At 44.2% G+C, this 23,283-nt stretch overlaps 1 protein-coding gene across 4 annotated transcripts in view; it reads right to left on the minus strand.

Annotated features, from left to right (window-relative positions):
- Positions 1 to 348: 348 nt before the first annotated feature.
- The window catches only part of AMZ1 (archaelysin family metallopeptidase 1), a 45,553-nt gene continuing 22,618 nt past the window's right edge, over positions 349 to 23,283 (minus strand). For 2 of the 4 annotated variants that reach the window (XM_029577554.1, XM_029577553.1), the window contains 6 exons: positions 14,799 to 15,135; positions 11,737 to 11,904; positions 7,500 to 7,628; positions 3,678 to 3,808; positions 2,083 to 2,259; positions 349 to 1,507 (listed from right to left, as the gene is read on the minus strand). In XM_029577554.1, the coding sequence (XP_029433414.1) occupies positions 938 to 1,507; positions 2,083 to 2,259; positions 3,678 to 3,808; positions 7,500 to 7,628; positions 11,737 to 11,904; positions 14,799 to 15,105 (1,482 nt within the window). In that variant the 5' untranslated portion in view covers positions 15,106 to 15,135 and the 3' untranslated portion in view covers positions 349 to 937. Of the gene's footprint in view, positions 1,508 to 2,082; positions 2,260 to 3,677; positions 3,809 to 7,499; positions 7,629 to 11,736; positions 11,905 to 14,798; positions 15,136 to 19,209; positions 19,538 to 23,283 lie in introns of those variants that run through there. The other 2 variants (XM_029577552.1, XM_029577551.1) reach the window with 2 other exon arrangements.

Here is a 23,283-nt window from a genome sequence, read left to right on the forward strand (position 1 = left end):
GAGCTTATGCCTTATCTGGCCCAAGCTCGGGTCCATTCAGCCAACGTGGTATGATCGGTCTCTCGCAAAGGGAAGGCGAAGGCTGTAGGTTGACGGATGACTTCCTTTTGTAGTGATGACTTGTCAGCAGTTATTCCAAAACGTTATCTTCCTCCTCGGCTTTTCAGAGCCTTAAATAAAGCACAGTCATTTCCCTGGAACCTATGCTTCATAAAGCATAATTTCTTAACTATAAATTGTTTGCCTTAGACCCCTCAAGGTAAACCAGCATCCACCCATGATGGTAAATTCAAAGTGTTATTTACAGCTTGAGTCACTAAACCGTGCTATAAATCAATCACTATAACGTGCATTGCATCTATTTTAATGCAGCTTACATTATAACAAATGTGGCCTATTCACTAAAGTACATTAATGTGAATAGGCCTGTAATTAAGGTAGCAATGAAATCTGACAAAGGTGAAGCAAAACCTGCTAGAGCAGGAAATCACAAAGAAACAAATGACCTTCTCCGCTCTCAGCATAACATAAGGATGTGCTGTTTTGTTTAGCATGCATTAAAAATTAATATATGCTAAATTTTTAGGGCACACGAAAACTATTTGCATTCCCTGGAGCAATTTAGCACCTGCTAAAAAATATTTAACACGTGTCAGAAGCAAAGGTGGCACAATAAATCTTGACATTAAAAAAAAAAAAAATCAAAAAGACCTCTTTTTCTCCTGCACACCTCCCCTAGATAAGGGAATAGTAATAGAAACGTTTTCTGTTGTCCGTGGCATAAGTTCTATCCCTTCATTTCCCACAAACCCAAACATTTAGGGCTAGAGAGATCAGCTTCCGAAGGACATCATGAACAAATCCAAACACGTTAGTGAGGGGTGGGCGCTGGCCTTCCGCCTGTCTTATACTAAGATGGCTTTGAATTTAGAAACACTTAACCTTCTTCACATCTCCAGCGATGGGGCGAACATTCACTTCTTGCCAATTTCCTTGAGCTCAGTTTCCTTCGGAAGGAGGAGAACTTGGCGCCGAGGACCCTCTTTAACCCTCTTTTGTCTGTTCTTAAGGTCAAATCCTTCTTTACAGAAGGAAGCTGCCCTGTAAACATTTCCCACGTAGTCAGGCCATCCACTTCTTTGTCCACTTTGGATAGCTCTTCTATAGGCGCGACCCTGTCCAGGACAGCCATGCAGCTTTCTAGCCACCCTTCATATTTGTGAAGCATGTCAAGGGACGGGCTAGCCTCATCTGGCTCCTGTTGGCTGCTTGTGTCTCCCAAGGTGCAGGACGTCCCATCGTCTTCCGGCTCCCGGTCAATGGTGAAAGCTTGGCTGTACGTGTCTAGGGATAAGGACTCTGAGAGAGACATCTGATGTTCAGGCTCGTTTTCAAAACCCATCCCAGAGTCTTCACTGAATGGAAGGATGTCCTCAGATACCGAATGATCTGCAGACCGCTCACCAGCCCCAGTGGCGAGCACAGTCTGTGTCCAGACATGAAGTTTCTGTAGGGGAGGGGGAAGAGTTACTATTACTGTACAGACATATTGGAACCAAAATAATAGTAACCTTGTCAATAATTTGTCATCTTACAGCAAACCTGCAGGAGGATTTACGTGCGTAACCTTTTTAAAATCTGGCCCACAATTTGTAGAAATCCCTATCGGAAATGTTTTATAAAACAAGAACCTGGAAGTGAAACCTCTCTTTCAATTATTCAGTCACTTGTTAACCTGTAAAGATACAAGAGTGCAATAGATCAAAGCTAGGCATCTCTGGAGGGCCACAAACAAGTCTGGTTTTCAGGATATCCACAATGAATAGGCATGAGAAATGTCTGCATGCACTGCCTCCATTATGTGCAGATACACCTCCTGCATATTCACTGTGGATATCCTGACAACCAGGCCTGTTTGTGGCTTTTGAGAACAGGAGATGGCTGAAGATCAAAGGGGATGTGGTCTCTTAATACAGAAGTGCAAAAATAATTATTGGATGTGACCGGGGGGAATATTAAAATGGTGCTGCTGAAATTAGAGATTTTTTTTACACTCGTCACAATGTACAGCATCCTCCTGACCTGGTAGCGTTCACGGAGTTTAAATCCCAGCAAGTACTGCAGCTTCCGCAGGCAGACTGGGCAGAGCTCCAGGGGCTGGACGTGCACCTCATTCAAGCTCCTGGTTCCCTGCATGATGCAGTGCAGCCAACGGCAACGTCCCAGACCGAGTAGGTGGCCAATCTCATGGCCTATAACCTTTCAGAAAAAAAAAATGAAATCACCAGGGTTACAACACGAGAAATCTATTACGTTCTAGCTGAGTGCGATGAGTAAATGACGCTTGCTAAAGCAGGCTAATTTGTCAGAGACAGATCGCCCTGTGGCACAACGTCTAGAGTCCAGGAGAAACCGTCGAGGAGAGGGCTGCAGACTCCGAGAAGTTGGTTTTGGTAAACAACGAATCCCCTGAGGAAAGGCATTCTTGTCTGAAACATGTTGGGATAACGCAGAAGAAGTATGGACACACCAACCTAAATCGGGGAAGTCTGTTTTTACCCTTTATTGACATTCTCATTGAGTATAACGGAGTAATTTTCCTTGCGGTTACGCATTTAAAAACAGCATTGTCACGGAAGAGCCCTTTCACGTGTTGTTAGGGACAACACAAGTTCACACAGAAAATTTTTAAAAAATAATTGTTTAAAGATCATTGAGGAGGAGGAGGAAGGTTGATGATTATAAGTTCACCTTACGGAGGTGCGGGGCACCTACACTATGTATGAAACCTTTCTCTGACTCCACTTAAATATTTTTAAATCCACATAGATGACAAAAAATTTTTCACCATTAACAGTGTAGGTATTTACTTTATCAAAAATAATTTCAACACACACGTTATTCATTAAAAAGTTTATTGAACAGCTTAGCGACAGAGCGGCGCTCTTGATTGTTTTTGTTTAGTATAGCAGTTCGCAGCAAAGGTGTATCTTTTGATATAGATTAATTTGTCTGTTTAGCCAGGTATTCTGCCTCAGGAAGTTTCTGGATAGCTTTGCTCTACTCTCATTTCCCTGCTAAGGATACCCATTCTAATGGATGTTACATTGGAAGCAATTATTCTAAATGCTTGTCAGGTTTCTCTACAGACAGACATCTAGGCTAGCCAGTCACCTTTCCTAAGCTATTTTGTGGGGTATTGTGTAATGGGTATTAGAAATTAGGGATGTTGGAAAATTCCAGTATCTCTGCTTTGTCCAGCAAAAACAAGAGCAATTTTTTTTTCTCCAAACTAAAAATGTCCCTTTTGCTACAGGCCTGTTTGTCGCCATGTAAATATCTCATTACCTCATCACAGGTATGGAGTGCATTTCAATGCCCTCTCAATTTTCATTCACTGATAGCCTGAGCTCCAGTCCTATAATGTAGTCTTCCAGTAGGGGGCAGGCCTGTCTTATTGTTTGACCTTTGCACCACCGTTCTTATCTACAAAAGAACATCTGCTTCTGTCATGACAAACATCACTCTGGCTTGGAGTGAGAAAAATATCCAGTCTTGCTCTTCTCTCTTTCCCTGTGTACTACATTTAAACAATGAAAGGCCTGAAAGGCAGCATCTATAAAGGGGATGGATGCACACTGAGAGCAAGGGCACTCAGTCCAGTCTGTTCCTCTTACCTTGCAGCACAGTATTATCTCTACCATACTGAACTCGCGGATTCCCTCACTCTCCCCGGCTCGTTTTAATGTGGCAGAAACCGATTGGGGAAAATCTTTTGTAAACCTGGCAAAGCTGCACACTCCAACCTCTAAAAACAAATATTTAAGAAACCAATATTAAAATATTTTGCCAATCTGTGACCACACTGCAAATGTTTACACTCCAGCAGCAATAACATGCATTGCAAACCTCAAGGAGTGGCCTGGGATGCTGAGGCACAAATCTCTTCCATACAAAATGGTGCTGAAGAAATTCGGAGGGGGAGGGGGTGCCAAGACAGGGTTTTTGGTCAATAGTAGTAAAAACTTAAAAAACGAAATGAAGGAAAAATATTTTTTCGTTTTTCTTTCATTTCTAAAATTAATTGAAACAAAATGAGAAATTTTATTTCATTTTTTTTTCAAATAAATATACATCCCTGCTAACGTGCCATCATGTAGGCCATTAACATACGTTAATGACTTGCAAGGCAGTAGATACATTTCTTGCAAATAACATCACCGCATTAACCGTAAGACTGATGCATAGGAACTTAACTATACCTCCATAACTTGTAGTTAAGTTTCTTGAGGAAATGGGGTTGCATTGGAGTTTGCATGCTTTAACTTGTGCTGTTTCACTATGTGTTCATAGATAATGAACTGATTTGCATAGTTACACAGCTCAGTACCTGTTTTGCATAGAGTTTTGACCAATGTTGGCAACTGCTAAATAACACACATTAAAAACGTTGATAACCTGTGGAATCGATGTAACCCACATTAATGCTTTCGCAAACATCAGCCTGCCAGTAAAGTATCAGACTGTGGAAGAGCATTATTCTGACTGCACTAGGTCCTCCGTGGAGATTGGTGCTCGCACATTAACAGTTTCAGCAGCAAATAAACCAAGGATCCTTCTGTCCTAAAAGAACGTCCCTCAATGTGTTCGTAACGCATCTGAAAGCTAAGAGTTTGCTGAATGCCTCCCTCGATTATATACAGAATGTATCCCTTGATAAGAGAGATGTGCTAGATAAACTTTTCACACTGCACAGTAACTGGCCTGGTTTTCATTTAATAAAGAATAATTTGGTCTCTCAATCGGCACTGTGCATCAAACCTCTTTTATGGTAGAATCCTAACATTCATGGCCACTGGGTCTGAAATATCTTCACTTCCTCCTGCACCCATCTGAAATGGTTTACAGCAGCAAGCCTTAGACTGTTACATCACTTGGCCTGTTTCTTAGCATGTTCAATCTTACCTTAGTCTTCCTCTTTTCCTGTCTGTCATATTTTCCTCAAAAATAGGGCTTAATTTGCTAAAGGCAACAAATAGAAATGTATCTATTTGTTGACTTTAGCAAATAAAAACCAATCACCTCTTTTGTTTAAAACAAAATCAGCCTTAAGGTCTCACCTATCTTGGAATTGCAATATATTATCAGTGTCCTTAAAATACGCAAGACCCTCAGCCCTTTCCTGATAGGCAGAGGCACTGTGATGTTATCACTAACATCTAGAATTGGCCACAGGAAGCACACCTGTCATGTCAGCAGGTCAAACTAACCCCTAGATTCATCAAAATGCTACAAATTTTACATGAATAACACCTGCGATAAGGAAAAGGGGCGTGGCTAGGGTAATTTTTTTATAGTTACCGCACTGTGCACTGTTTTATAGAATGCATCAAGCTAGGGCAAGAGAACGCTGTAGAAATCTCATCTTTCTGTACCTTTCCTCATTCCAAATCACGTCAAATCTTCACTGATGTGTACCGTGCTGTTCATATGTCTGCCTGTGCATGTAAAACTGGCCCCAAAACCCTACACCACCACCAAAACCTCACCTCGAGTTACCTGTTGGCCCTCCGATAGTGGTATAAATAGTTGACTACTATGTGTGCCACCCTAGAGGCTCGCTGTCTCTCTCTTTCTCTCTCTACTCCACTCCCCTCTCCTGCCTGAAACAGAATTTGCGAAAAATCCCAATTTTGGGCAAAACACACAGCTATTGCAGGTCATGATGCTAGGAAAAAAGGTGGAGTCATTTTCAGCCTTATTGCCCACAGCATTACCACATCCCAATTTCATTAACTCTGCCCAAATTCCTCCCAAAATCCACCCATCTGAAGAAAATTTGCATACGCAGCGCATGCTGCGGATAACGCATGCTTTATAGCATTATCGCAGGCGTTAGGGCCCTAACACGGTTTGATGAATGACCCTGTAAGGGCTAAAGTAGAAAAACGTTTGCCCACACTACACTGACCTCGCTCATTCAAACAGGCTCCAAACTATTTACGTGGCCCAACTCCAGAGGAATCAAAGGGATGCAAAGAATAGAAATCTCTTTCTTGCTGATAAATTATTATAATAAGGAGGATAAAGAAAATGCTACGTTTGAAGTGGGGAAGACTCGCACGCATGCAAATACTTTAAAATCAAAATATCTCCTCCCTTTTTGCACTCTGCCTTCTCCTCATTGTCTTAGCAGCAGCACTGCTCATCAAGAAAACGACATGTCTGCTTTTTCCTACTCTGAAGCTTCAGCCTCACCGCTCCTTCGTAGCTAGAACGGGCCCAAAAAAAAAAAAGCAAACATGCACAGAAAAGGCAGAAGGATGCTCAGCTATGTAAGGTAACACAGCCATCCTCAGCTGAAACCCATAGCATCACAGGACCGCTTCAATGCGAAGACAAAACTCTGACTAAAAGTTGTTTACATTTTTTATCTGTAAAATCCGACATTTTGTATACTTGTTTTGCTTGTGGTGTTCAGAATCACTGTGTTTGGCAGAAAAGATATGAGTGGTGAACTGTTAAGGGCAGGACTGTCTGCACTCGCTTGTATGAAATAGTGCTATTCAGTACTAGAGGTAGTCAGAGTGAATGATTTACAATTTATATAGCATTAGTATAGGACTACAGTATTGTCATGGGGGATCCATTGATGTGTGCTGTCTGATGGAAAAGACAAAACAATGCACATATGAGAGAGCTTTGCATGCATGTAGCAGAGGGCGTAAAATCCTGAATAAGAAGCAGTTACCTGTCCACAATAAGACATTGCTGCCTATCTCATTACCTTTTAATTTCCTTTGTACTCTCTTTTGATGGACTTCACCAAATGCCTTCTGAAAATCCAGATTCACTTTATCAGCTGACTCACCCTAATCAACATGCTTATTTTGTTTTACACATCCAAATAATTCTAACCGATTAGTAAAGCAGGACTTTCCTTTGCTAAATCCATGCTGGTTCTTTCCCTTAAACCATCTTTATTGATATGTTCCATAATTCTGTTTCAACAATAGCTGCCACCATTTTACCCAGCACAGTAAAACAGGAAAGTTAGATGAGAATAAGAATGTCTACAAACCATCAGATAGACCCTGAAACATTTTACAAGAATGTAAGAATGGCAATGTTGCGTCAGACCAAGGTCCCTCCTGACTCCGCCAGTAGCCGATCCAGGTTGCAAATATCTGGCAGATCCTATAAAGTAGGTTTATTTTATGTTACTCGTTCCCAGGGATAGCAATAGCTTTCTTTAGTATACCTGGCTAATGTGTTGTTAACTTTTCCTTCATGAATTTTGCTAATACTAATGCATTAAATATTATTACCAGGTATGCTGCTTTATAATGAGATCTCTGCATGGATATATATTGAGCCTGGGTTCTGCTTGCTCCTCTCTCGTTCCTTCTTTAGCATCCTGTGATTGCATTAATCCAGTTACACACTCCCTAAATGGCTATCAGGGATGTAGGAAACGTAGGCCAGTAGAAAATGCTTACCTTCACCTGGCAGAGATTTGCTGAAGGTATAACGCCAAGACTCACAGGGATAGATGTCGATAAGCGTAAGCCCAAGAACACAAACAGCATCCAATGGCTTATTCCTCTTGAGGAAGTTCAAAATCCCATCTGCCAATGGAAGACAATGGAGACAGTATGTCAAGCAGCCTCAAGGATGGCCAAGCCAAGTCCCTCACTTGCCACAAATGTGTCTGTGTTTCAAAATAACCTAAACAGTCAAAAAACTTTATTTTTATTTACAAACACAGAATATGATGGCAGATATTAATAACAAGGCCCATATGAATTGCCCATATTTTTCTTCCTAATCCAATAGTGCAAACCCTATTTTATGTATGGAAGTGTCACATAATTGATGGCTGTAGTTCAGTGGTCTTGACTCAACCTATTATAGGAATAGGTTGTTATAACGGGTTGCCTAAATTTAGATAAGCAAGGAAAGAAATCCTCACATTCTGATTGAAGTGTGCCTCGGTCCACCTGAACAAGATCTTACGCCGGTTCCATCTTTAATATCTGAGAGTCTGGATATTAAAGTTATTTGGGGTTTTGACAGATATTCATTTTGATCTGTTAAACCAAGCAGAATACATACAAATTATGTTAGAAATGTCCTTAAACCATCACTGATAAAGTTAGATGTAAAACTTTGATAAGGCAGGCAAAAAGAGAATTTGAATAGAGGCTGGCCTTAGAGGCAAAAACTCATAATAAAACCTTTTTAAAATATAACTGAAGCAGAAAGCCTGTAAGGGGGTCAGTTGGATAGTTAGATTATCGAAGGTTTAAAGGGTCACTTAGAGAAGGCCATAGCAGAAAGACTAAATTAATTTTTTGCTTCAGTGTTTACTGAAGAGGATTGTGGGGAGATAAACAGTATTTAATGGGGATGGTTTGGAAGAACTAAAATAAATTATAGTTAGCCTATATAATAAGGCAGCTTGATAAACTAAAGAATATCAAATCACCCCAGAGTTATTAAAGTACTCAAAAATGAAATTGCAGATCTATTGTTTGTTGATCTAACACTATTGTAACCCATTTTAATTGTATTGTAATCCGCTTTGAGACCCTTCATGGTAAAAAGTGGAATATCAAATAGATAAATGTTACTAGTAATTTGTAACTTATCATTAAAATCATCTGTTTGGCCACCTTCCAGTCTTCAGGCACAATGTGATGCCAATTTTTAAAAAGGGCTCCAGGGTGATCCGGGAAACTATAGACCGTTAAGCTTGAAAAATCGTGGAAGCTATTCTAAAGAACAAAATTCAAAATTATATAGATAGACACAGTTTAATGGGACACAGCCAGCATGGATTTACCCAAGGCAAGTCTTGCCTCACAAATCTGCTACTTTTTTTTTTTTTTTAAGGGGTTAATAAACGTGGATAAAGGTGAACTGACATTGTGTATTTGGATTTTCAAAAGGCATTAGAAGCCTCGCATGAGGGACCTTGGCAAAGAAAACGAAAAGGTCATGGAATAGAAGGTGATGTTCTCTCGTGGATTGCAAGTTGGTTAAAAGACAGGAAACAGAGTGGGATTAAATGGTCAGTTTCCTCAGTGGAAAAAGGTAAACAGTGGAGTGCCTCAGGGATCTGTAATTGGACCAGTGCTTTTCAATATATTTATAAATGATCTGGAAAAGAGTATGCAAGTGAATTGATCAAATTTGTAGATGACACAAAATTATTCCAAGTTGTTAAATCACAAGTGGATTGTGAGAAATTGCAGGAGGACCTTGTAGAAATGGGAGACCGGGCAGATGAAATGTAATAAGTGCAAAGTGATGCACGTAGGGAAAAATAACCCATGCTATAGTTACATGATAATAGATTCCATATTAGGAGTTACCCAGATCCTTTTTCTGTGTGGTATCATCGTGGACTAGGGTTGCCAACTGGCTCCAGATTTTCAGGACAGGTTCATTCAGTCCTGATTTTACCCCATTGCATGCTGGGACTTATTCTGATTTCCCTATTGCATTCCCTAAGAAAAGTAAGACTATAAGAACCCACATGCAGAAGAATAAAACCAGGAGTGGATCTACCTGTCCTGAAAATCTGGAGCCAGTTGGCAATTCTATTCTGGACAAAACTTTGAAATCCTTGGTTCAGTGTGCAGTTACGGTAAAAAAAGCAAAAAGAGTGTTAGGAATTAATAGGAAGGGAATGGTGAATAAAATGGAGACTGTCATAACACCTCTGTATTGCTCCATGATGAGACCGCACCTAGAGTACATTGTGCAGTTCTGGACACTACATCTCAAAAAAGATACAGCTGAACTGAAAAAGATACAGAGAAGTGCGACTAAAACGATAAAGGGGATGGAATGACTCCCCTATGAGTAAAGGCTACAGAGGTTAGGGCTGTTCAGTTTGGAGACGAGATGGTTGAAGAGGGATAAGAGAGAGGTCTTATAAAATCGTGAGTGGAATAGAGTGGGTAAATGTGACTCTGTTATTTACTCTTTCAAAAACTAAGGGACACTCCATGAAGTTAGCAAGTAGCACATTTAAAACCAATCAGAGAAAGTTCTCTCTCGTACAATTAAGTTCTGGAATTCATTGCTGGAGAATGTGATAAAGGCAGTTAGCACAGCTGAGTTTAAAAAAGGTTCCTGGAGAAGAAGTCCATAAACTGCTGTAAACCAGATAGACTTGGGGAAAACATTACTTATCCTTGGGCTTCAGTAGATAGATCTCATGCTGCTATTTGGAATCCTACCAAGATACTGGGCTTGATAGACCCTCAGTCTGACCTAGTGTGGCAATTCTTATGTTCTTATGTAACTATCCTAAAGGAGATAACGTCCTAAAGTAAAACTGCAGAAGTTACAAATTTATATTGCTCAATGTTTTTGTTTATAAGTTATTTCAGAGGGGTTTTTTTTGTTTTAATTGTACTGATCATTATGTTATGGTTCTATTGATTTGATGTCTCTCAACTGGTTTTAGTTTTTTAGCTTGTTAATTAGTATTTTTGTGCTTTTATGTTTATTGTATGCTTTGTATTTTTAGGTGGGTGTCCCCCACTCTAGGTGTTTGTTTACAGAAAAGCAGACTACAAATTTCAATAAGTCCTGAGCTGAACTTTTTTTTTTTTTTAACAGAAACAGAAATTGTTGTGAGATGTAGAAAGTAGATCAATTTATTACCTTTTTGAATATGAAATCTGAGTACAATTATAGTTGCAGCAATGAGCATAAGGCTATTTGCAGCTTTACAATTTTAGCGTAAAACAATTAAAATAGTAGCAACTTAGACACTTCAATTTGGCATTGAAAAGGTGCTTAACAGGCTGATGCAGTAATGTGTGCATTAAGAACCTGTGCAATCTGTGCATTAACAAAGTGTTAATGCACAGATTACAAGTTGTTTGGTGTTTTGGTTTTTTATGTTTGTTTGTTTTTAACTCCCTCCTGCAGTAAGCTAAAGTTATGTTAATGCATTGGGAGGTAAAAAGCACACTGAAAGGAAAATGTGCATTCAACACAAGCCCAATGTATATTTTAATCTGGGAAGGGAGAGGCGTTTTGGCTGACAGCAGAGAGTACTTATCCAGCTATCAAGAAGACTGCTCACCCCGTAAAAAAAAGTTGCTAGCAGTAATTTTGAATGCTTGGTTTTGATTGTAAATATTACTACCCTGTAAGGCTTGGAGGTAAGCTACATCGAGCAGCAGTTCTTAGCCTAAACAGGAAACATGGGGCTAACCTGCACGAAGTGGCAGTTACTATCCTTAGAACCTTGTTGGGCAGACTGGACAGGCCAGTTTGGTCTTTTTCTGCTGTCATTACTATGTTGCTATGCAATCTATCCCAGTCACTGCATCTGTGGCTACGCACCAGGCTGCCCCCAGAACCCTGCAATTCTAGGCCTCAGTCCAGCTACTGGGTATTGCCATTGCACAATGACTGATGACCCCCCAAGGACTGGGAATGCTATCTTCACTGCATCCTCTGCCCTGGAAGACCTGAACCAGAACTCAGATTCAGACACAGACTACCACTGAGCCACCAACGTGGCTGAAAAAATGTCTTTCTGAAAGCAGACTTATACTCCCAGGGGCCTGATATTGCCCTCTATGCTCACAACCTGTCCTCTGAAGCCATATTAGGGGAGTGGTTGTTCTGGGGAATTGGTTATCAGTGTGAGTTAGTCTGTGTGGCTCAGGCAGCTTTTTCCTACCCTTGTCCATGTCTGTTTCTCACCTGTATGGAGCTGCATCCTATTGGACTGCTGATTTTGTCGGAAGCTGCAATTGATGGAAGAAATGGGAATGGAAGGCAGACAGTTCACCTGAAGTCCCAGGAAGAAAGACTCAAGCCAGCTCCTCAGGCAGTCTAGCAGCGATATCACAGCAGGCTCTTCACTTAGATCTGAGAGCAGAAGAGCATTATTATTGGAGGGTAGAGTCAGAAAAACTCAAACCTACAATGGAGACATTACTTACCTGATAATTTTGTTTTCCTTAGTGTAGACAGATGGACTCGGGACCAATGGGTTTATACTCCCCTGCCAGCAGATGGAGACAGTCAGGTTTCAAAGCTGACGTCACCCTACATTCACCCCTGCAGTGACCTCAGCCCTTCAGTATTTTCTTCAAAAGCCACTGTGGACGTACTATCGAAAAAAATTAATTAAAAATTGATTAAAAACTGATAACCGCATCTGTACTCAACCAAACATAAACACTGAACCCCAGTAAGATTACAGATGCCCTGATCTAGGGACCGGATGACGGCTTATCCATAATCTCCTGGAATCAATATCCACTCCACAGGGGGGAAACCTTGGCACCGTTCTTGGGGCAGCCGTGGGCGGGATGCTGAGTCCCTCTGTCTACACAAAGGAAAACTAAATTATCAGGGAAGTAATTTCTCCATTTCCTAGCAGTCTAGTTTCCGCCCATGAGACTCCCTGAGCCCTAGTGGAATGAGCTTTAACCTGAAGGGATAATGACTTTCCTGCCTCTAAAGGACTGAGATCTCCCAAAGGATTGAGATCTCTGAAATGTTGAGCTTATGTACAGGAGAAAGCATTGGGAGAACCTGGATTGCCCTGCTTTCTCTTATCTTCGCGTAGCCGGAGTACTGGAGATTCACCCCATTTACCGGGCAGCTTTTCCAATTCACTTCCGAAGTGATCCTTTAAAGGGCATCTTTGTGAGAGTTGCCTTGGAGGTTGCGTCTGCTGACCAATTCCGCAGCCATAGCTGTCTTCTGGCCACCACCAGCGAGGCTACTCCTCTGGCTGAGGTACAGGTGCTAAATTTCCCTCTCCCAAGGTTACTCAGATCCTGGGTACTTCGGGTTAAGGCTGTGGCCGACTCATCCTCTGAATGGGAGGAGCCGGGCTTAGCAAAGTCCAGGGAGGCCAACTCTCCCAGGGCTTCCTCACAGTGCTGACATAAGCAAGAATCCAGGTCAGACTGTGCAGCCCTAATATGACAGCGCAGAGAGAAAGGCGCTTATGTTTCTTTGCTGCTGGAGCCACTGGCGACGGTAACTGCGTGCTCAGACGGCTCATGCTTAAAATTTTATGCGCACAGATTTCGGGCGCTTATGCGGGCTGTGGCGAGGCACAGCCCGTGCGCCCAGCTTTACTTGTATTCTGCTCTTAATCAGTTGTACGCGTATGTACATGTGCGATGTTATGCGCAAAGCACGTGCGCAGATCTGACACGCACTGTGTGTACCAAAACTCTATGGTGAGCAATACGGGCACAAACGCAGGTAAGATTGCGCCACCGTGGCCTACCACGCGGTGTGCCGAACAAGCCTAAAGCGGGGTCTAGCCCACCAGGGAGGCCGCTCAACCTGCTCGGAAGCCCACGGGATCGGGAAGCCAACGGGATCGGGAACAACGTCAGTGCGGCGCACTGAGCAAGGAGACCGGAGGAAGTCTGAATAGGGAGGAAATCTTCTCTCTTTTTTTTTTAATAACTTACCTGGGCTCAGCGCTTACCAGCTGAGTACAGAGATGGTCTCTGGCTGCGGGGGGAGAGGGCTTTGGCTGTCACTGTTGCGGTCGGCTTCCTGCACCTGCTGCCTTTCAGCTGCAAAGTACACGCCAGGAACCGGCTACTGGACCTCTGAGAGATCTCGGAAATCACCTCAGGAATCCTCAACTGAGGGAGGGACCTTTAGGTATCACCGCAGGAGAGTGGGGCTCAATCTTTCTCCAGTTTAAAAGCAGAATTTCTTCTTCCAAAAGGTACAGCGATCCCCATAGGGAAAGCACGTCCGCATCTGCTAGGAGACGGAGAAATACTGAAGGGCTGAGGTCACTGCAGGGGTGCATGTAGGGTGACGCCAGCTTTGAAACCTGACTCCGTCTCCATCTGCTGGCAGGGGAGCATAAACCCATGGGTTCCCGAGTCCATCTGGCTACACGCAAGGAAATACCAATTTACTTTACTAAGAGCATCATTAAAATTGCAACTTGAACAATGGACAATGGGCAGCCCTAGTCTAGTAAGTTACCATAGTAACCTTTCAGAGCTAAGCTTCAAACTGCAAGTGTAAGACTAAAGAGACATTCTGCTCATTCATCAACACGTTGCTATAGACTAAAAGCTGAAAAAGTGTTCCGTGCGACACCCGCCAGCAGCAGCAGCAGCAGCGAAATCCATCATAAACCAGCAACAAGAAAAACAACCTTGGTGTGTAATTCCCAGGGCCAGATTCCTTCCTGTGAAGGTCTGTTTGAGGGTAGCAGAAAACCGTTCCCTACTAAATGAGATTCATCAGATTTTAGGAGACAGCACATCTTATCCAGTGTGCGGCCCCTAAATGTTTGCTGTCCTAGGCACAAACATAACAGGGGCCTATAGACAAATCCAGAGCCGGGACCTCCGTGATGAGGCAGCATTGCACAATCCTCTCTGACAATCCAAAACCCCAGCCTTCCTCTCTAATATACCAATGCCAGACACCGCTCCTTAGAGCTGAAGTCGGCAGCAAAATGAAAACTTCCAGAAGGCGGCATGCACTGTTTTTTTTATTGGGTTCTTGACTACACCCTCTCTTTTCATTGTTTCACCTCTGTTCATGGAAAACTGCGTGGAGGTTCAGGCAACGCTGGAGCCTGTTTCCCGAGCTAGAGGAGCCATGCCCTTGTGCGCACATAAGTACTTAATGCTGTAACATTTGATTTCTTCATGCATTGGTTATTGGTATACAAACTTTCAACATGCGGCGTGCTGAAGCAAAGGAGGGAAGGACATACAAGCGGCCGGCAAAGAGCAGTAATTACTCTTTGCTGGAGTTACCTATGGGCTGCAGATAAATATTCTTCCGATAGCGCTTCTGCTTTTTCATTGGCAGCGAACGATAGAAGGTTTCGAAGTCTTCAGGGGCGTCCGGGTGACTGATAACCCAATCCGAGGCCGTCCTAATCAAGAGAGTGCAGAACAGCGTCCTGCGCGGGTTGTAGGCCTCGGAGAGGAAAAGCCTCTCTGAGCTGGAGAAAGTTTGGAGGTAAAGCTCCTGCAGCACTGGGTCGGTGGAGATGAGTGCATCCTTCAAAGCTCGAGGGCCAAAACTGAACTCTTGAGCATGTCTGCACTGCAACATCATAGCCTGTGCCAGAAATCACCACCGCGTTGCCTGAAATAATAATTAAAAAAAAAAAAAATGCTTATTACTATTACTCAGCTACACTTGGGAGAAAGTGCACAGACTCAGCGCTAGCTGATGTCACATCCCAGTTTTCTTGGCTTATTTAAGTACTGTATTAGCCAGATGCCTTCCCCACTTTCTGAATGTAGGAGAAAACTAGTAACATCAGTAACGACCTGATCGAGAGCTAATTTCAAGCTGCATCAAGATTTCTTCTTGGATTTTTCCTTCTCCTCCCTTTTTGACTTCCTATCTGTCCTTCACATGCATATATACTGTGCATGGGATAACAGGAACCAGCATGTGTTTTCCAATAATTAGCCTACAAAATGTCAGCTTGCCTCCCATCCCCACCCCCTTCGAGGGTCCAGTCCAATTGGTACCTACTCTAGTCCTGTTCGCTACCCTTGGTGATCGGGAGAGGGCCACAGCTAAAGGAGCCGCTGGCCTTCATTTGCGGTCACCAGTCCATTTCTTTTCATAATGGACTGGTGACCGCAAAGGAAGGGCCAGCGGCTTCTTTATTAAAATGTTTCATAAAATGCACCGTAGTTACAACATAAAACTTTTACTGGCAGCTTTTCTCTCAGTCATTGCAATAAATGACCATACCATGCTAATAACTGCCTAGGATAAACCTATGTTTATGTATCTTATAGTTTTTGTTGATTTATATATTTATCTCTCTCTAATCGTTTCTTAGTTTAAACTCTGTACTGTCTTCCATTGCCCAGGTTTTATGCTCCCTGTTTAATGTAACTTTACTTTCTACCTTGATGTTAATTGGTTTCCCCTCAGTTACATTGTAAACCGGTACGATAAGACCTAGTCTTGAGCATCGGTATAGTAAAAGAAACTAAATAAAATAAATAAAATAAATAAATGTTCCGGACATAGAGGCAGAGACCATGAGCCCCTTCTGAGCCCAGTACAAGTTTGCTCTTCAGTCCATTAGTGTGGAGCCTTCCTCTTGTGGGGTGGGTGTGTGTGTGTGAGCAAGACGGATTTTAAAAGCAGCTAATTATGGGATGTATGCGCGTGCGGGAGCTAAAAGAAAGGGGTGCAAAAGGAGGAGAGCCACCAGTTATGCGTATTTTAAAACCAGAGGCTGCAGTGCATGATGGCTTGTTAGCCACACGTATTTACTGCTGCTGCTGTTCCAGAGTTAAGCCTGCAGAAATCAGATTTTAGGCCTAACACGACAGGGTAATGGAACGGGACAACTGGAGGGAGTACTGGATGAAGAACCAGAGGGGGTCTGGATGACCTTGAGACTGACTGGGCAAACTGGTGGCCTAATTGGAAAAACTGGGAATGTCCCTTGCACAAGCATGTTTCCAAATCTGCTGACATACGTGTGTTAAAGCCGGCAATGACCTACAGGAGCTACGCAAAGTAGGTTTGCTTGAGTATCCACTTAAAATTAGAAGCATACTTAGGCACAATAGGGCTATATTAAATCATGTGTGTGCAATGACTTAAAATGCCAGTGTATGTCTGCTCGCGTGCCCATATGCGTGTGCATGGGCACCCACATGCTCATTTTAAAATTAGCCTGATAGTGTGTGTGTGTAATTACTGCTACATTATTGGACCAGGCTAAAAAAGATATAGGGCCTGATATTCAGCACTTTGCAGGTTAAATTTGGACTTAGCTGGCTAAGGGGTGCCATGTGAATATCTGGGTGCAGTCAGCGGCTGCCTCTTAGCCACCTACCTGTTTCTCTGGCTTAAAAGTTAGCTGACTCAGTGAGGGGGGAGGCAGAGGGTTCCGGGGCAGAGCCATTTGTGTGGCTAACTTTAGGGGTCATTTTCTATCCCTATCGCACGCGAAAAGGGACTTTTCGTGTGCGGTACCTAAATAGGAGCGGCATTGGGACTGGAAGAGGAGGAGTTGGGGTAGACGCTGCGGAAACTTCGCTGGCGGCGATAAGGTAAGACCCTTTATCTCCGCCAGTAGCGCACCCAACAGCGCCACCTTTCACGGTGGCGCTATTGGGTGCGAAAGCCGGCAGCGATAACACCGCGATGGCACGATCGCTGCCGGCTTTCGCAGGCCCGCCCCCCACTTCACCCCCCATCCCCCGTTACCGCGGGCTTCAATAACGTTTGCGACATTAGAAAAATCCAGCCCTTAGTTAGATAACTGCCGATATTCAGTGCTGTCTAGCACTGTTAGCTGAATAAGTGCAGAGGGACTGCTATTCGGCTGTACAAAAACCTAGATGGATAAACTTAACCGGCCCTCAGATAGCTGAATAAATGTATCTGACTAACTTGTGCAGCTGGACAGCGGCTGATCCCCTGTCTCCCATCTAGAAAGCTGTGCCAGCATAGTTATGTACCACACTGACAAAATGCCTTTCAGCAATTCACAATGAATAACTTTTCCCAACAAGCGTATTCTTAGAATGTTTAAATTAACAAATAAAAACGTGGAAGCAGTTAATTCCATTATAATGGTGTCGATGTAATGAGGTGCGTACGGAGGAAGAGCACGGTTTAACCTGCAGTTATATGCACCTGTTTTGTTCACAGACTTTACTGCTGATGCAGCACAGTGTTTTGGGCACAAAGTATACATATACGGGTTTGCATCCTTTCATGAAAGTCCCATGCTGACAATGTCATTCACTGTTACCCTCCAACGTAGACTTAACTCCTAGCCAGAGGTGGAATAAAGTTTCCAGGGCTAATGTTAGTCCGGGTGCAGATGCAGCAGCTCTTGTGGTGGCACCTATAATTGTAATCTTGTGCACATAACATGTATTTACACACAGAAACCCTGCTCTGGGTGCACAAAACATTTTCTGTGCATAAAAGTGTGGGGCTTTTTTGGGTGCATAAATCCTGAGTCCTTTTTTTTCCATTGCCAAAGGCTGAGTGCTTTTTAAGTCCCAATGCCCTGGTCTACCATTTGCTTTCGGCAGTGGGAGTTAGGTTTTAGCGGGGTTGGTTAAAGGATTGTGCGTTGACTTTCAGCAGAGCTCTATTTACAGCAAGCACTCATGAAAGTCTGGGGTCGGCCTCGGAAAAGGAGTGCAACTGGTGCTGAGGATTGTTTGGTTTTTCTCCTTCCAGTGAGCTAGGTTCAACCTTTCCAATGTTTTCCTAAAGAGAGATAAGATCATAAAATAACTAGAAAATTATGAACTGTGCCCATCTGAAAATTATGAGCCAACCTCGGTGTAGCTTGCCTCTGCTACAGCATGGGTTTTTTGTTTTTTCTTTGTTTTGGTTTGCAGCTGGAGCCCTACACAGATATTTTCCATTTTGCAAATGGGTGTTCTGACCCAGAGGACTAATAAAGCAATGTAATCTTCTCAGGCTGTGGTTCCAATGCTGGAATTTGCTATCCCACCCTTGTGGTGTGATAATCAGACAGCTGCAAGCCATTGTTTTCATTCTCCCTGTGGTGCTCCACTCCTTATTTTCCAGAATCCTCTGGAGCAGAGGTGCCTAACTCTGATCCCGGAGAGGAACCAACAGGCCTGCTTTTCGGGATGTCCACAATAAATAGGTATGAGGTAGATAGATAGATTGATTGATTTGAATGCAATGGAGGCCGTGCATGCAAATCTATCTCATGCATAGTCATGAAGCTCCTGAAAAGCAGACAGGTTATGGCTCTGGGGGACCGGAGTTGGCCACTGCTGCTCTAGGGAACTAAGAAGCAGTACTCAGACTGGACGAGGACCAGAATCTGTCTCCCCACCTCCCTGCAGGGTAAATATGTCCTGCCCTGGTGCTCGCGCGTAAACTCTTTCCACGCCCCTGCAGCCCTGGGTAACCTGTGGCACTGCTGCCTGCAGGGGGGTGGGCACCTGTGGCACTGCTGCCTGCAGGAGGGTGGGCACCTGTGGCACTGCTGCCTGCAGGGGGGTGGGCACCTGTGGCACTGCTGCCTGCAGGAGGGTGGGCACCTGTGGCACTGCTGCCTGCAGGAGGGTGGGCACCTGTGGCACTGCTGCCTGCAGGGGGGTGGGCACCTCGCAGGGGCACCGGTGGGCATTACAGTTTTACAGAAGCCGCTGAGGGGGGGGGGAATCGCTTGTACTTTACCTGCACGCAGGTCCTGCTCAGAAAGTTGGCCCCTTGCTTCCACGCTGCCTGCCCCCGGACGGATCCGCCGCACGTCGGAGCCGGCCCCGAGCTCGATCAACGCTAGCCCGGTTTGCTCTCCGGCGCCGCTGCCTGCTGCCCGGGCTCTGGGCTGGAAGAGCGCTTTTCCCCACCAGGGAAAGGAGATGGGGAGGGGGGAGAGAGGGCTCCGCCTGACGTCAGCGCCGCGGGTGGGAGGGAGGGCAGCAGGAAACGTGCAGGGAAACCCAAGTGAGCTAAGAAAGCCAGAGATGTCAAAAAACAAGGATCTCATCCTCGCTAGAAACAGAAACGCTTTAAGGATTAACGAGCAAAGGCCCCTGCAGATCCCCCTGAATCAATGTGCGAACGATTCATGATGCAGGAGAAAAGAGAAGTGAGTAGTTACGGTCTCAGGCAGGCGCAAGGTCGGGATCTGCCTGGTGATCACTGCAAGGTCAGCGAAGGGCATCGGTGTTTACTCAAGAGGATGCTGTGGAGATCCCCATGCCTGAAACTGTATTCAGTGCTAAGGATTCAGAAAAACTGAAACAAATCAGGGAGAAACTGGAAGATGTAATCGGGCAGATTAACCAACTAGAGTAGCAAATCGCCCAGACCAGATGGTACCCACGCCAGAGTTCTGAAGGAACTAAAAATGACATTGCAGTAATTTGTAACCTATCAATAAAAATCCATTGTAGGCAAAGATTGGAGAGTGGCCAATGTAACCTCTTTTCTTTAAAAAAGGGCTCCAGGGGTGATACAGGGAACTGCACACCAGTGAGTCTGACTTCAGTGCTTGGAAAAATCATGGAAACTATTTTAAAAAAGAAAATCACAGAACATATAGAAAGACTTGCTTTAATGGGACACTGCGAGCATGGATTTACACAAGGGAAATCTTGCCTCACCATTCTGCTTCACTTTTTTGAAGGGATTAATAAAAATGTGGATAATGGTGAATTGGTAAATGTAGTATATTTGGATTTTCAGATGGCTTTGACAAAATGCCCCATGAGAGACTCCTATGAAAATTAGAAACTCACAGGATAGGAGGCAATGTCCTATTCTGGATTGCAAAGTGGTTAAAAGATAGGAAACAGAGAGTAGGACTAAATGGTCAATTTTCTCAGTGGAGAAGGGTAAACAGTAGAGTGCCTCAGGGATCTGTACTGGGACCACTGCTTTTTTAAATTTTTATAAATGATCTGGAAAGGGGAGCAAAGAGTGACATGATCAGATTTGCAGACATCACAAACTTATTCCAAGTTAAATCACAGGCGGATTGTGAAAAATTACAGTCAGACCTTGCGAGACTGGAAGATTGGGCATCCAATGGCAGATGAAATTTCATTTGGGGGAAAGTAGCCTGCCCTGTATTTATTCATTGTTAGGCTTCATATTAGGAGTTTCCACCCAGGAAAGAGATCTGGACTTTATAGTGGACAATATTTTGAAACCCTCGGTTCAGAGTGCAGCAGTCATCAAAAAAGCAAACCATGGTAGGAGTTATTAAGCAAGGAATGGAGGAGAATGTCATAATAAGAACATAAGAAATTTCTATAATGGGTCAGACCAAGGGTCCATCAAGCCCAGCATCCTGTTTCCAACAGTGGCCAATCCAGGCCATAAGAACCTGGCAATTACCCTTCTATTATCAGAAAGAGTAAATAACCAATTCACATCTACCCGTTCTAGACCTCTCATGATTTTAAACACCTCTATCATATCCCCCCTCAGCCGTCTCTCTTCTAAGCTGAACAGCCCTAACCTCTTCAGCCTTTCCTCATAGGGGAGCTGTTCCATCCCCTTTATCATTTTGGTTGCCCTTCTCTGTACCTTCTCCATCGCAAATATATCTTTCTTATTTTACTTTCTCTCTTTTTTTTTAACATTTTATTCTTTAATTTTTTGGGGATCAAGCTGGGCCCCTCTAAAGCTTTGGGACCTGGACAAGTGCCCCAATGAATAAAATGATCCTGGGACCAGTGGCGTAGCCACGGGTGGGCCTGGGTGGGCAGGTGCCCACCCAACTTAGACCCAGGCCCACCCAACTGGCACCGGAACTGCAAGGCTGTCGCGGGATCCCATCCCCGCGACAGCGAACAAGAGAACCCACGCCTCGCGCGCCATCACGGCACACATGGGGAAGCGCTGCTGCGGCCGTATGGCCAACCGGTCTTCCTGTTCGGGGGGGGGGGGAGCGGAAGCGCGCGCGCAGCTTCCGCTTCCTCCCCCCCCAATGCAGGAAGATCAGCTGCCTCTCCTGCTGCCACCCGTTCTCCTGCTATCTTCGGGCCAAACGGCCGCCGAACTTCCTGTTTGGGGGAGCGGAAGCGCCGCGCACAGCTTCCGCTTTCTCCCCCAAAACAGGAAGATCAGCTGCCTCTCCTGCTGCCACCGGCCTCCTGCTATCTTCGGGCGTCGGGCCGTACTGCCCGCCGATCTTCCTGCTTGGGGCGGGGGAGGGAGGAAGCGGACGTTGTGCGCTGCGCTTCCGCTCCCCCCCCCCCGACAGGAAGTTCGGCGGGCAGTACGGCCCGACGCCCGAAGATAGCAGGAGGCCGGTGGCAGCAGGAGAGGCAGCTGATCTTCCTGCTCTGGGGGAGAAAGCGGAAGCTGTGCATGTGCTTGAATGTGTATGTGTGGATGAGAATGGGAGTGTGTGTGGGTGAAAACTGGAGCCTGGGTGTGTATGTGGGTGAGAATGGAAGCTTGAATATGTGGGTGAATGGGAGCTCGAATGTGTGTATGTGTGGTTGAGAATGGGAGCCTGGGTTTGTGGGTGGGTGAGAATGGGAGCTTGAATGTGTGTATATATGGGTGAGAATGAGAGCCTGGGTTTGTGTGGGTGGGTGAGAATGGAAGCTTGAATATGTGGATAAGAATGGGTGCTTGAATGTGTGTATGTGTGGGTGAGAATAGTACCTTAAATGTGTATATGTATGGATGAGAATGGGAGCTTGAATATGTGTGGGTGAGACTGGGAGCATGGGTTTGTGGGTGAGAATGGGAGTCTGGGTTTATGTGTGTGGGTGAGAATGGGTGCCTGGATGTGCGTCTGTGTGTGTATAAGAATATAAGCCTGGGGAGGGGTGAGAAAGTGAGAACTTGAATGTGAGCTTGTGGGGGGTGGGGGGGGGGGAGCATATGAGAGTGACAGCTTGAGTGTGTGAGAGGGAGTCTGTGAGAGAAAGCATGTGTGTGTGTGTGTGTGTGTGTGTGGAAGGGAAGAAGACAGTAATAGAAGAAAGACACTGAAAAGGAATTAGGAAATGAGCTATAAGGGAAAAAATGGGAAAAAGAGACCAGGACCAACTGATTAGAAAAATACAAAGATCAGACAACAAAGGTAAAAATATATATCTATATTTTGAGATGTTAGCAATTTAAATATAAGCAACACAACCGCTCTCTCAAAATTTATGGACAGGTAGGAGCCGTGTATAAAATCGTAATAATAAGAAGGCTAAAGTACCACAAATCACCGTGAATTATGTTTGTATCATTAAGTAAACCTCATACTTAGGCGTAGATGTGAATGCTATGCTGCATAATTTGGCATTATTTATCAGTAAAAAAACAACTAGTAGACCTGCATGCCTACAGCCCACCCATGTTAACCTTGTGCCCACCCAAAAAATCAATTCTGGCTACGCCACTGCCTGGGACTAACCATTGCTTATCACTGCGCTATAGCAGCGTGGGATCTATTTATGGTTTGGGATTTTGCCAGATACTTGTGATCTGGATTGGCCACTCTTGGAAACAGGGTTCTGGGCTTGATGGGCTCTCGTTCTGATCCAATATGGCAATTTTTATGTTCTTATATTGAGGAAAAAAAATAAAATAAATGCTTATTATGTTCTATTGTAAATAACATAAAAAAAACCTGGCTAGATGTACTTAAGACGAGTCGGAGGAGAATCTTTTCCCATGGCTTAGCCCAAAAGGATGGTGTAGTGAGGATGATCCTTCACATCGACACTGAAATGAGAAACGCCACCCTGCGTGGCCCGCTGCAACCTCTGCATCGCAGCAATTAACAAAGGG

The sequence above is a fragment of the Rhinatrema bivittatum genome, chromosome 14 (genome assembly GCF_901001135.1).
Source record: "Rhinatrema bivittatum chromosome 14, aRhiBiv1.1, whole genome shotgun sequence".
NCBI lineage: Eukaryota > Metazoa > Chordata > Amphibia > Gymnophiona > Rhinatrematidae > Rhinatrema > Rhinatrema bivittatum.